The 13,517-nt window shown below is 52.7% G+C and overlaps 1 protein-coding gene across 1 annotated transcript; it reads right to left on the bottom strand.

The window, feature by feature from the left end:
- Positions 1-6,858: 6,858 nt before the first annotated feature.
- On the bottom strand, positions 6,859-11,889 carry MIEF1 (mitochondrial elongation factor 1). The gene is made up of 4 exons (XM_010157657.1): positions 11,746-11,889; positions 11,423-11,603; positions 8,941-9,203; positions 6,859-7,835 (listed from the first exon to the last, which is right to left on the bottom strand). The coding sequence occupies exons 1-4, from the start codon at positions 11,887-11,889 to the stop codon at positions 7,029-7,031; spliced, it is 1,395 nt and encodes a 464-aa protein (XP_010155959.1). The 3' UTR covers positions 6,859-7,028.
- Between the last annotated feature and the right edge of the window lie 1,628 nt (positions 11,890-13,517).

The raw sequence follows: 13,517 nt of genomic DNA, 5'->3' as shown, positions 1-13,517 counted from the left end.
GGGCGGCCCTTCAGGCCCAGCCTGCTCCAGCATCAGCTTCCCATGGAGTCAGTGACTTCTGCAGACACATCCCCCTGCTCCGGCGTGGGGTCCCCCCGGGCTGCAGGGGGGTCTCTGCTCCCCATGACCCTCCATGGGGGCAGGGGCACAGCCTGCCCTCTCACCACGGGCTGAGGGGGAACCTCTGCTCCAGCCACCTCCTCCCCTCCCTTCTGCCTTAACCTGGGGGTCTGCCTTGCTGTCTCTCCCACATCCCATTCCTCTCCCCGCTGCCGCTTTCCCAGCAGTTTCCCCCTTCTGAAATCTCCCAGAGGTGCTACCCCCATCACCCACTGGCTCGGCCATGGGCAGAGGTGGGTCTGCCTGGGAGCCAGGGGAGCTTCGGGCAGCTTGTCCCCGCCACACAAAGCCCGTACACAGGTCAGGAGCCAGCACTGCCCACCACCTGTGCCCTCGTGCCTGCTGCCCGTCGGGTCCGCGTCCTTCGCAACGCCGAGCAGAGTGAGACCAGGGACTTACAGGACTGGGGTCACTGCAGCGGGATGTCTGATGGGACGGTCTGTCACCCCTGTGCTTCTGTGGCAATTCCACCACAGCGAGAGGCAGGGGAAGGGGTGGGTTTGTGCTGAACTGAGGGCACCCCTGCCTGAAAAAAGGAAATCCAAAACAAACCCGAAAACTCAAGCAAGCACCTTTTCCCCGTTTTTTGTATGGAGAAGGCTTTTCACGGGGAACGTAGTTAGAACTGAGACACGTATGTATTTCCCCTGAGGAGCTTAGCACCGAGTGTTAATAGACAGATCAAAGAGCTGCTTAGCCACCGGAGCCAGGGAAATTGAGCTGGGGCAGCAAAATAAAAATCAATCTGACTTTTAGCGTGTTTAAAGTGATTTTGTTCAGGCCTGACTTCTGCCCGAGTACTTAGGAAGGCTTAAGAGCACGAAAAGTTTGTGTTTTCCGTGAGCCCAACTCCGACTCCCGCTCTTCGTAGAAGCTTTGTGTCAGAACGATTTCAGATCCTCCCCGCCGCACCCCTGGCTCCCAGCACCCTCTCGCCTTGCCATCCGCAAGGTGCTTCTGCAGGATGACATGAGATAGAGTCGCGACTGGCCTGCTCACCTGGCTCTGTGACCTGGGGACGATGCTGTTCTGCTCGGGGTACGCTAGCAAAACCTCCGACTGTGTAAGGGATACGCTTCTTACAGCAGAGCTATTTTAAGGAGGGCTTGAATCTTAAAGAAAAAAAGGAGAAAAAGGGAGGGAGAGGATATTTCTTGAATCCCTCAGATCATAAACTCAGGCTGTAACTCAGCCTGACAAGGACAAAGCAGATAAAACCCAGGTACCTCCAACAGCTCCCCAAGTGTCGAGGTTGCAGCAGCTGGGTTTCACTGGTAGGAAGGAGAATCTCCCACTCCTTGCTTACTGCGTGTGAGTAAAGCCCAACATTCCAAAACCCAGTCCCAGATCCAGTGAGCTCTGCTGGAGCCACTGAGACATACCTAGTGCCAGCAGTGGGCCAACACATTTCATCTTATCTGGAAGAGAATCTCCTCGTTTGGAAGAGGCTCCTCTCTTTCATCTATGAGACTCAATCTAAAAGGCCCCAGAAGTTTGCGGCTTTTCTGGAGTTTAGCATATTAAAATAGACCTTAAAAAAAAGCCCAGGGGTGATTATTTGGGGAAACGATGAAACATTCATCATAGGGTTCAACACTTCAGTGTGGTGACCTCAAACGTGGGGCGTAGTCACGCTCTCTCCCCCAGCCTGAGATCAGCTACGGAATGCTCAGGCTGGAATCTATTTACCTTTAAAATGCAGGGGTGCGGAAAGTAAGGAAAGCGTAAGCTGGGCGACATTCATTGCCCAAACAGGGCTGTGGCTATACAGCAAAGCGCACCAAATATTTTGCTTTTGCCAAAATTCACCTTCCTCCTAAGATGTTTGTTCCTTAGGCTGAGGACAAAAAGAGATGCCGGGTCTTGACAGCCCGGAGAACCATTTACGCTCTTCTTTGGAGGAACTCTGGGAGGGGATTCTCCCCCTCTACTCTGCTGTTGTGAGACCCCACGTGGAGTGCTGCATCCAGCTGTGGGGCCCCCAACATCAGAAGGACATGGACCTGTTGGAGCGTGTCCAGAGGAGGCCACGAAGATGCTCCGAGGGCTGGAGCCCCTCTGCTATGGGGACAGGCTGAGAGAGTTGGGCTTGTTCAGCCTGGAGAAGAGAAGGCTCCGGGGCCCCCTTACAGCACCTTCCAGTGCCTGAAGGGGCTACAAGGAAGCTGGGGGGGACTTTTTACAAGGGCCTGTAGTGACAGGACAAGGGGTAACGGGTTTAAATTGAAAGTGGGGAGGTTTAGATTGGATATCAGGAAGCAGTTCTTCCCGGAGAGGGTGGTGAGGCACTGGACCAGGTTGCCCAGAGAAGCTGTGGATGCCCCATCCCTGGAAGTGTTCAAGGCCAGGCTGGATGAGGCTTTGAGCAACCTGCCCTAGTGGCAGGTGTCCCTGCCCATGGCAGGGGGGTTGGAACTGGGTGGTCTTTAAGGTCCCTTCCAACCCAAACCATCCTGTGATTCTGTCATTCTATGAACTTTCTCCATACTTGAAATAATTACCATGATTCCCCTCAATTATTCCTTCTCTACATTAAACAAACCTGTATCTTTTGATCTTCCCTCCCTGTTCGTGCCGGGACAGCTTTTCTGCAAAGGTGCAATACATTAAACACGGATCCCAAGCTCCAGGTTTCCAGGGGCATTGACCTGCGGGTGTAATACCTGGCACAGATTCCAGAGATCATGTGCTTGGTCTCACCTGAGCTGTTTCTACCACAGAGCAGATTAAAGGGGAAAACCAAACCAACACAGACAAGGGGTGCTGGGAAAAAACAGAGATGTAGCCGTAGACTCCCTCTGCATCGCAACATATCCTCCAGAACAGTTCTGTGTTAACTGCCAAGGCCTCATTAAAACAGGCCTCACGGGACAGCACTGTCAGCACAGCATGTCCTCCCGGAAGCCAGCACAAGCGGCATCGCTTCGCACGGCGTCCAGCGCTCCGCCCCACCTTCCCGAGCAGATGAAGCCGGGTCCTACCGAAGAGCTTCCACCCAGCAGACACAGGCCCCAGCACAGCAGGTTCCTCGTTGCCGCAAGGCTGATGCCAGGATAAGAGAGGAGCGCGTTTGGCTGCGGAGAGGGTTGGCGCGGAGCCACCAACGCGTGACTGAGCCCGGGCGGAGGGAGCCTGCACGGGAAAGTTTTAACACGAAAGAGGCACGGAAGCCTGTCAAGCCACAGGTGCCTGTCCGGGCAGGTGGGCTGTCGGAGAGAGGACGGGATCGCGCGTCACCTTGTGATCAGTGCACAGGCCGCCAGGAGCCCGCCCGCTGCAGTAGGGAGCGATGGCTCTCCGGAGGCAAGCTGCAGAGCACCCGGAGCCGCGGAGGGAAAGCCAGCGAATCGGCAAGGGGCAGGTGGGCCCCCCGGCACTGGCGCAGTGCACAATCACAGCAGCACACAGGTGATGCGCCGAGCCAACAGCAGGGAGACGCTCCTTGGTCTATAAACACTCCAGAGACAACCAGCATACTGTGGAAGGTCGCTTTATTTCGGGATTTCACGCGCTCTGTCACAGACCGTGCACTTAGCCTTTCCCCTTTGCAAATCCACAGCCTCCAGGCCCGGGGGAGATGGGGCACCATCTCCCTTCTCCCCCACATCCAAGAGCGAGGGCCCTGATGGCAGCTTGCCAGGAGGTGGAAAGCGGCCTCTGCTTTCCATAACTGCTTTTAAACATGGGAAAAGAAATCCATCTGACGTGAAGGATTAGCCGTGGAGCTCAGCAGCAGTGAAATCCCACAGCTGAGCAAGTTGGTCCTCGCCCCGTGGTTACAGGAAACAAGGAGACAATCTCTTGGGAAGCTCGCAGGAGCTAAGCTACAGAGGAACACACCAAGGTGTTCCCGGAGCCCGACTGAACGCACGCTCTGGGCCTCTTACAATCAGGTCGTCTCCGAGCCGCTCTGCCGGGAAGGTGGCTGGGAGCTGCCCTTTTCACATTCAGCTTTAGGTCCTGCTCTGTGCTACAGCTCTGACTAGGAAGGAGCCTACCGAGGTAGGACAGCCCTCCGGGCTGTACGGCAACACGTGTACTGCGTTTAATACTGAAAGGTGCCAGTTCGAAAGGCTCTGCAACAGCCTGTCTGACCCACAGGTTGGGTACAGCATCACCTGCGTGCTTACCCTCCTCCTCCCCTGCCTCTGCTGCCCCTCACCCTGCCCTCGGAATACTCCTCATTGCAGCGCCTGTGACCTATTGCATCTTTGGCCTTCGCCGAGACTGCCACTGCCAGGGCAGCTACTGCCGCTGTGGTGGCTGCCTGTGGGGAGCGGGACTTTGCCTCCCGAGAACGGCCTTGAGGCTAGCTCAGAGGGCGGCAAAAAGGGAAGAAACGATGGAAGTGATTCCAGTGAAGTGGAGCCAAGTATACAGAAAAGGCAAAAAGGCAGCTTCAGTCTCCATTTGATATGCAAATCGAGCTCAGTAGCAGCAAGAAATGGCCATAAAATATTAATTCATTAGGTTGCCAGGAAGAAGTAAAAGCATTTATGTAAATATTCCATATGCAGATACGTACGTGGCGGCTGCTCTCGAGCCAGCTCAGACAGCGGCTCTGACCTTCTTTGTACCCAAGGTTTTCGTTGCAAACTACGTTGCCGCTCAGTTCTGAGAAGACCATGACACTGGAGTCAGCCCCGAGAGAGGGGCGAGATCACAATGAAGAAGTGAACTCACGGGGAACTCCTGACAACCCAGGTATTTTAATATTTGCTGACCTTCAAGTAATTAAAAGAAAGGGGAATTTCCCCCAATAGCCTGTAGGCTCCCAGTCTCACCTGTCTGCTTTTAGGGTAGAAAGGCTGACATCAGAAAAGCAGTGGAGGGCAGGGAAAGGAAGAGGAGGAGGAAAAAATCTGGGAACCCGAGCGAGGAGCGATCAAGAGCTGACCAACACCGACTGCTGCAAAACTTACAAAACACAAAAATCATCCAAACGGAGTTCCTGTTAACCTCTTGTAGACTACAGACTTCACATACACACACAGACGTCAAAGTATGCATCTGGCAGTCTAGAAAACACCAGTGCCCTAAGGATTAAATAATTTAAAATGCAACAGGCTGCGTTATCACTGAGTACAGCACAATACCCCACGCATGGTAAAGCGGACGGACTGCGCGACAAAGATGCTCCCTCCCTCATCTCACCAGCACTGCCTCAAAAAATGAAAATGAGGGCTAAAGGCTCCCCTCTTTCCTTGGTTCTGCTCCTAAAACCCCTTGAAACTTCTCTGTCAAAAGGGAAGAAAGCCCTGAGGGGAAGGGAGAAAAGGATTCCTGCTCCCTCCAAACTCTGCTGCTGCTGCACCCTCTCCGTTGGCTGGGGAGGCTGGGCAGTAAGGGGAAAAAGGGCGCTGAAGCTGGGAAAAGGCAAGCGTGTGTGCGTAACGATGGGCTGGTCTCCTGAGAGAGACAAAGCCCCAGGGCCGGGAGGACACCCCCCTCCCCCTTGTTGGAGGCAGGAGGCCAGAAGGCTTAATGCAGAGCACACACAGTCTACATGGCTGGTTCAGGAGGAACCGACAGCGCGGCCGCTGCCCCCCAAAGCCGTACGGCAGTCCAGCAGCACGCGGGAGGGCAGCCAAGGGAGAATGGCCTGCCAGCAGCCGTGAGCAGGAGCGGGCATCATCAACAGGCCCAAACAGAGTGGGAAGGTGTGCCCTCATCAGCTTTCCAAGATTACCTGTAAACCGGGAGCACTGGAAAGTCAGCGCACGGGAATGAGGAAGGGGCCGGACAGCCTCAGTTCCGAGGTGGCTGGGGAGGGGACTAAAATACACACTGAGAGCAGGTGGCAAAGCCAAGGTAGCTCTAAATGCCAGCCCTGTGTACGTACCCTAATAACCGCGTAGGGGTGGTGACACCAGTTCAGTCCTGCCACGCTCACAGCCTCGGAGCTGGCGAGGAGCTGGCGTACGTGTGCTTATTGCTAAGCCCTCCGAGGCGTACAGCCAAACCGCACCAGCCATAGGCTCTTGGGGAGGAGATGAAAAAAAATAATCCCTGTTCCCATCTGTGTCTCCCACCCCTCCCCCATAATCAGACACTCTTCCCCTCGGCCAGAGGCATGGAAGGAGCCACCCGCAACACCCAGCAGATCTGGCTAGGCAGGAACGGCAAGCCCTGCTCCGTCAGCCACACCACACAAGTTCCTTCCTCCCCTAGGGCAGCCTGGGGGGAGCACTGCCCATACCGGCGGTGCCTTCAGCAGACTGGACGAGCCCCGGCCCTTACTCCTCAACCCAGCTGGCGCAGGACGAGGGGCTCTGTCAGAACAGGAGCCAAGGGCGTGGCCATTTGAAGCTCTATGGCCCTAAATACTGCCAGTGTGATCGTTAGCCACTCAGAAATACAAACCCAACCCCATCCCAAACATCTCGCTCAGCCTGCCCTGCACCACCGGGTCGAAGGGAGCAAAGGGAAGTGAGACAGTGTGGTACAGCAGAGAAAAAGAAACGTGGGGCAAAGGCAGACTGGAGGAAGGGAAAGGACCTCGATGCAAGTCTGCTGAAATCATCACAGGATTTACCAGCCCAGTTCCACCTTCTTCAAACCGAAACGGGCTCGCTGCAGTAAGTGTCCTGCAGGAGAAAGAAGTGCATAGTTTGGTTTGGGTTTTTTTTTTTTTTGGTAGACACTTAAACATCGGCAGAATTTACGCCAAGATCTTAGAGCTGCAGTTTTAGCCTCTTTTTCCCTAGCCAATGGGTACCTGTTGGGGCAGAGATGGTGGAAATGGACCAGTAGCACCAAAAAATTCAGTGGGAGCACCAGCTCCACAGCAGGAAGATAACGAACCAAAAGGAGAGAGGCAGAGAGAGAGAAGTGGAGGAGACATATTTCGCAGTAATCAAAGTCCACCTTGGCTAAACCCTATCAGCCCTTCCCCTGGGAAGGCCCCGTTACGTCTGCAGCAAGACCTCTGGCTCCGACAGCGAGCTGTAGAGGGTATAGCCCAGCTCATCCACTTCTTCGGGGGTGAGCTCTGAAAACAAGTTCACCTTGGGGTTCAGAGCGCTAGGGAGGACACCTCCCTCCAAGTAGCGGATCAGCCCCTTCAGCGCCTGCAAGAAGCGATCAGCCAGCACGTCCTGGGACCAGTCGGACTCTTCTTGGCTGAGGTGCAGGATGACGTTGGTGAGCTGGCTGGCAGTGAGGTGACCCAGGGCTGGGTTTGACTTGCACACCGCTTTGAAGATCTTCAGGCACAAGCAACGGCAGCCAGCATCACACTGGTCCAGGGCCCGGAGGCGAGCTGTTTCGGCTGGCCGCAGGCTCAGTCGCCATAAATTGTCATTCTGGGCCAATCGATGGGGTTTGGCCACAAGGATGATGTCACCCAGTGTCAGGGATGGTAGGAAGTCAATAAAAAGATGCCGTTCTGGATCATACTGCACTTCCAGTGTCAAATCTGCTGGAGGAGCGGCTGGACGGATCACATAATCCAAGAGAGTCCCGATTGCTGGCCAGTTGATAGAGCCAGCCACAACTTTCTCAAAGGTGTCTGCTACAGCTTTGGGGGAAAGGTAACCTCCCACCACACAGCGGTCCCAGTAGCTGCTCCCACGGGGAAAGTACTCCGGGTTTTCCCGACGCACCAGGTAGAAGCCAGGAATGTTCATGATAGTGTCTTCCCCAGGGATGCACGACCACAGGTTCTGCTCCAGCATCAGAGGCACAATGAGCTGGATGTGGTCAGCTGTCACTACCTTTCACAAGAGAGAAAAGTCGGTAAGAACAAGCTTTCTCTCTCCACGCTCCGTTTTATTCACCACCTTCAGACAGCCTTCTGTTCAAAGGCACCTGGAATAAGGATTCAGCTGTCTCACTCTCCTCTCTGTGCAGGATTCACAGCCTCCCTTTGTCAAAAGACATTCTGAAGGACTATTTCCCACCATCAGTGGGATAACTCCAAGGTATAACCCCAGCTGGTGCCTATACAGTATGTACTAGTCAGAGATCTTTAAATAGTTCAGGACCTGACACGGGCTCCATACGGGCGAATCGTTTCGCCTCCTACTGCTCTACGTCCACTCCTTGGATGCGAAATGCAGCTGGCCCAGGACACGGCAACACCACACGGTAATTTAAAACAGGAGGCAGGGTATTAAGTTTCTAGACAAGCTTAAGTTGCCATGGTTTAATTATCCCGAGCTACAACTAGGTACTGCCCTCACCCAGCCTGCCACATTGTTTGGAAAAAGGTCATTCCAGAACCCTTTTCACCAGCGTGATTAAGACCCCAGATCTAAAGTTTCACTGTACCCTTGACACTCCATTCCAGAGCTCTGACTCAAACGAAAAAGTGTGCCTCTGAATCACTCACTATAGCCATGGGCATCCTGCCATCAGGGAGATATGCAGCAGGGACTGCTGTCCAATCCAGGTCTGCCATGCATTGAAAAAAAAAGAGTAGGGAAGACCTACATGAATACACAGGAGTTCTAAGGGAATATCGTGTATTTGGAAGGAGAAAGAAGGGACAGAGAGAAAACAGAGGTCTACTGGAGAAACAGCAAGAAAAACACAGCTAAAGGGAGAGGCAGAGGGGAAGGAAAGAAGGGCCGAGGTGATCCAGAGAAATAAAACAGCAAAAAGCACATGCTTTGCAGACAAAGCCCGAGCAGCCTGGTCACGCCTGATCAAACAGTACTGCAGAAATCAGCGCCTGGCTTCACAGCAGGAAAGGCGACACCAGGAGCCTTATTACAGAGGAATGTTGTGCTGAGCCAGCACCGCCGACCGGGAGGCCTGAACTGGGCCTGCCTAGTCAGCTTTCTGACTAACGACCCACCGCGCGGCCCCAGGACGTACCTGCAGATCGTCATAGAGGCTGCCGCTGAGGTACATGTCACGCAGGGGCATGTCCGGCAGCTTGGCACGCAGGAAGCTGCGCAGCTCAGCACAGATATCCACAGCTGCTTGCTTGGCCCGGGCCTGCTCATCTGGCGGGATAGCAACCTTCCTCCGGTAATACGCAAAGAGCTTTTCTTGCAGAGACAGGCGAAGGCGGGATTTTTTCAGTTCCACTTGGCCCCTCTTGGCAGACGGCTTGGGCTTTGCGGGTCGGAAAAAGTCTGCAAGACAGAAGGAAAACTGTCCATCATCTGCAAGCATTTCACTGTGAAGGTATCCAGAGGTGAAAACCTGCAGGGCGCAAGGACAGCCTCCTAGGTCTCAAGGAGTCTTCAGGAGAGGTTTTGCGTGCTTTACACAGGTACCGCTCGAAAGGGACATGCTGGGCAACTTCAACAGGTACTACCACGAGCATCAAACTGGATGGAAACAGGTTACTAGACTCAGAATTTAGCCACAACAAGAGTAACAGCATGTACGAGGAAGTTGTTTTAATGGGCAGCACCTCAGTTCAATTTAATCAAAAATTCAGCACCGTTACCGGTTCAGAAGCTTTCAACACGATGCCAGCCCAGTGAATCAAACACTCTTGAACAACCCTCACAACCCCATGCCGTTTTTAACATTGTAACAGGTATTTACAAACTGTCAGCAAAACCCAGGCCTGACCAGGGGATGAGATCAGGGAAGATCACGTTACCTGGAAATGACATAGTTGTCAGGAGTCTGACCAACCCTTATCAGGATGGCAGCCTGACAGATCTCGGGGCCAGCAGAGTGCAGGCAGTCACAGCCCCAGTGAAAAGCCCCCTCAAACTTTCACTGGCCCAAGAACAGAGCACGCACTCTTAGGCACAACACAGCAACACGACAGATTGTTGTATCCACAGATTCTCCACTCCCCGTTTTTCCCTGATGGGTTTCCTAAAAAAATAAGTCAACGTTTCCCATTTATCTTTCAGACTTAATATGGACCAAGAGTTTCAGAAGTTATCAGTGAGAACTAAGGAAGAATTACGGATCTAAGAGATCTTTGGAAGGGCTGTGGCACCGAAAAGGTGCAGGAGAAACCCCGAGTCAGTGGCCCCGTTAAGGCAATCAGCTGTCGCACATTCGTCTGGCGCATCTGCCCAAGCAGCACGTGCAGAATGGCTGACCCGGCTGCGCAGACCCATCTCACCCAACCTCAGCAGCTGCTGTCGCTTGTCCCACTGGGTTCTGTTGGACAGATTTAAGGTGTTACCTGAAAAGGAAATACCCTGCAAAACCATAGGGAACCAGACTTCATTGCCTGTTTGTTTAATTTGTAATTTTTACAAGAGCCTGTAGTGACAGGACAAGGGGTAACAGGTTGAAATTGAAAGTGGGGAGATTTAGATTAGATATCAGGAACCCGGAGATGGTGGTGAGGCACTGGAACAGGTTGCCCAGAGAAGCTGTGGATGCCCCATGCCTGGAAGTGTTCAAGGCCAGGCTGGATGAGGCTTTGAGCAACCTGCCCTAGTGGAAGGTGTCCCTGCCCATGGCAGGGGGGTTGGAACTGGATGGTCTTTATGGACCCTTCCAACTCAAACGATTCTGTGAGTCCATGATTTTTATTTAAAATCTCCAAGCGTAAATCTTCCAAAGTGACCAGGAACAGAAAGTAAAACTGCTGAGGAAAACCAACCAAATACATGTAACAAACACTGATTAACCCTAAATTACGTATTATCCCACTCAAAGAAGATTGCAGGCCATTTTTTGTAGCCTGATGAAGATTAGCAAGCAGCACTAAACAGGCAAACAGGAAATCATAGAATCACAGAACGGTTTGAGTTGGAAGGGACCTTAAATACCATCCAGTTCCAACCCCCCTGCCATGGGCAGGGACACCTTCCACTAGACCAGGTTGCTCAAAGCCTCATCCAGCCTGGCCTTGGACATTTCCAGGGATGGGGCATCCACAGCTTCTCTGGGCAACCTGTCCCAGTGCCTCACCACCCTCTCTGGGAAGAACTTCTTCCTGATATCCAAAAAATTTTTAAAAAGTTCTGACATACTGTTATAAATTGCTAATACATTCACAATTTGAATATTCCTTTCACAAACTTGAATAGTCTAAAGAAAGACAACAAATTGCTTGAAAGGAATGGAATAGCTTTTTATCAGGGAAGATTGCACGGGTAAGCATTTAGTTTGAACAAAAAAAAGACAGAGGGAGAATAAAGCTTAAGACCATGAAGTCATGACAGGAATGAAAAATGTAAATAGTTGACTATTATCCACTAGTTCCCAATCTGACTTCTAACTCTTGAAGTTACCAGCAGACCTGCTTAAAAGAAAAACATCAAAATCCAGGGCTGGACAGACTATTCTCTTTCCAGTGTTCCTTTACACAAATACAGGGTTTACGGGCCTAGATGAGTCTGTAATGCAGGAGGATCACCCTGCTCCTTACCTGTGTCTGCGGCTGAAGGATCGGTGGGGAGGGTCTGCAGGGAGCGGCTGAGGTTAGTCTTCATGTCCTGGGTCAGTAAGCGTGAGGAGGAGCCCAGCCAGTTTGGCTCTTCCCAGCTTCTCTTTCCCGACTGGCTCAAGCGAGTGGGGCTGCTGGGAGCACTGATCGCCCGGTCGTACATCTAAAGCAACATCACCAGGCACAGGCTGAGTCAGTACGGGCCCAGCGTTTACATTTTACCCAGCCTAGCGCCCGCATCCTGGGTCACTTTGCGTCCCAGCCCTCCCTCCCAGCGCCCCCAGGCTCAGGTCCCACACGCTCACCCGTTTGACGGCCAGCGTGGCGATGCCCAGCATAGCTGCTCCACCCACCCCCAGCACAAGCCGGGCGTTGGACAGCACGAAGTCAATGGCTGTGCCGATGCCGTTGTCATCTTTTTTTCCTTTGCGCTGCCCAGCGCCTGCCATCTCACCTGGAAAGAGCGGGAGCGCTAAACAAGCAGATCAAACCACGCAACCCTAGCGGTTCGCTCCCTTCTCCACCCACGCTCACGGCTCTTGGGGTCTTAGCACGGAGCCATAGGGACCACCTAAACCTGCAGCCTCTGTATCATCTTCCCTGGAAGAGCCGCTTATTCCCAGACCAAGCTCTGCAATGACAGCATTTCCTTGCTCCCTACTCTGTTTATGACCTGAAGAAAAACATCTTGAATTTGAAGTGGGGCTTCTAACCATTAGAGCAGGTTTAATTGCACGACCACTTAATGCTTTTTAAAAGATTCACTTCTTATTTTGCAATAACACCCCCTGTATTATGTAAAAATTCTATGACCACTCAGGTATTTTGGTTGAAAAGCACAAATTAAAATAAAAGCATGATAATTTTTTTTATGCCAATTTATTTTCTTATTCTCCATCTAACACATGTAGTTTCACTCACAAACAAGGTGATGCGGGGATGGTCAACGGCTTGTCTGTAACAAATCAGAAACTTCCCAAAAGCTGACAGGCAGCCTCAGAGCATCCACTCACAGACTCACTTTTGGCCAATGGCTGGTCCCAAATACTTCAAAGACACCCAAGACTCAAAAGGGCAGACCACAACACACCACGAAGGGAACAGCTCCCTTGCTTTCACTGGACATTTATTCCTGCCCTCAAGGCTGGTGGGTCTGACTCTCATACAAGTCACATATAACGTGAACATTCATATTTTCTTACATGTGTACCTTTGTTCCTTCCAATTCCCATTTAATCTGACCTCGATGTTTAAATTTAAGAGCCTCCCTGGCCAACTACATGTGTAAAACACACTTCGCTGTCGCCGCATCTGTAGGTGGGTCCTCAGTGAGCCTACACGAAAACACCAGGGAACTCTTCCAACCTGCCTCCAGATCTGCTTTCTAAGTCAGTTTCAAAGCTTCAGCGCCTGCCCGCCTCGGGTGGTTTAAAACTGCCCTTTAGGTTTTCTAAGGCCAAGCTACAGTCTCAGGAGGGACATTCCTGCCTTGAAGCAGCAATCCCATTACTCTTTATCCAGGAAAAACCACACCTTCATAAAGCTAACTGTAACAGTAGCACGAAGAACACAGTGATATCATTGCAAATGACCTACCTGTGACCTACTGCATTTGTAGAGAGGAGAGCCCTCCTGGTGTGCCTGCGGAAGCACCTTTCAGGCTCCTTCAAGACGGCGGTGGGCAGGGAGCATTAATCATCTCTTCTGGTTGGCGAGGGGATTTTGGAAAAAAGGGAAGCGGGGCCAAAAGGAGCTGCAGGGAATCTCTAAACCAGGCCACCGAGTTTGCTCTGAAAGAAAGCTTGCCCCTTCTCCAACTGTCTTTCCTTGTCCTCCAGCCGCTGCAGCCCCTGGTTCCTGCGGAACTCGCGGCGGATGAAGGAGAGGTAGAAATCCCGGTCGGTGTAGCGCAGCCCCCGGCCCTGGCGCAGCAGAGCCCGGTAGAGGGTCAGGACAGCCTCCCGGGACCACGCTGCCATGGGGGACGGGTGCGTGGACGGGCGACCTAGAGAGAAGTGATGAAGTGCGGGATCCGAGTCAGCTTCTCCCTCCCCGCGGGACGCACCAGCCGCCGCCG

Source organism: Eurypyga helias, unplaced genomic scaffold, assembly GCF_000690775.1.
Source record: "Eurypyga helias isolate BGI_N326 unplaced genomic scaffold, ASM69077v1 scaffold32608, whole genome shotgun sequence".
NCBI lineage: Eukaryota > Metazoa > Chordata > Aves > Eurypygiformes > Eurypygidae > Eurypyga > Eurypyga helias.
This window is presented reverse-complemented; position numbering and strand designations above follow the sequence as displayed.

Bases quoted from the DNA above. Each gene is read 5' to 3' on its own strand.
- MIEF1 (XM_010157657.1), bottom strand. From the start codon at position 11,889: ATGGCAGGCGCTGGGCAGCGCAAAGGAAAAAAAGATGACAACGGCATC. The intron at 11,604-11,745 runs GTGAGCGTGTGG...ATGTTGCTTTAG, and splicing joins CCACGCTGGCCGTCAAACGG to ATGTACGACCGGGCGATCAG. The intron at 7,836-8,940 runs GTACGTCCTGGG...CTCTTGTGAAAG, and splicing joins GCCTCTATGACGATCTGCAG to GTAGTGACAGCTGACCACAT.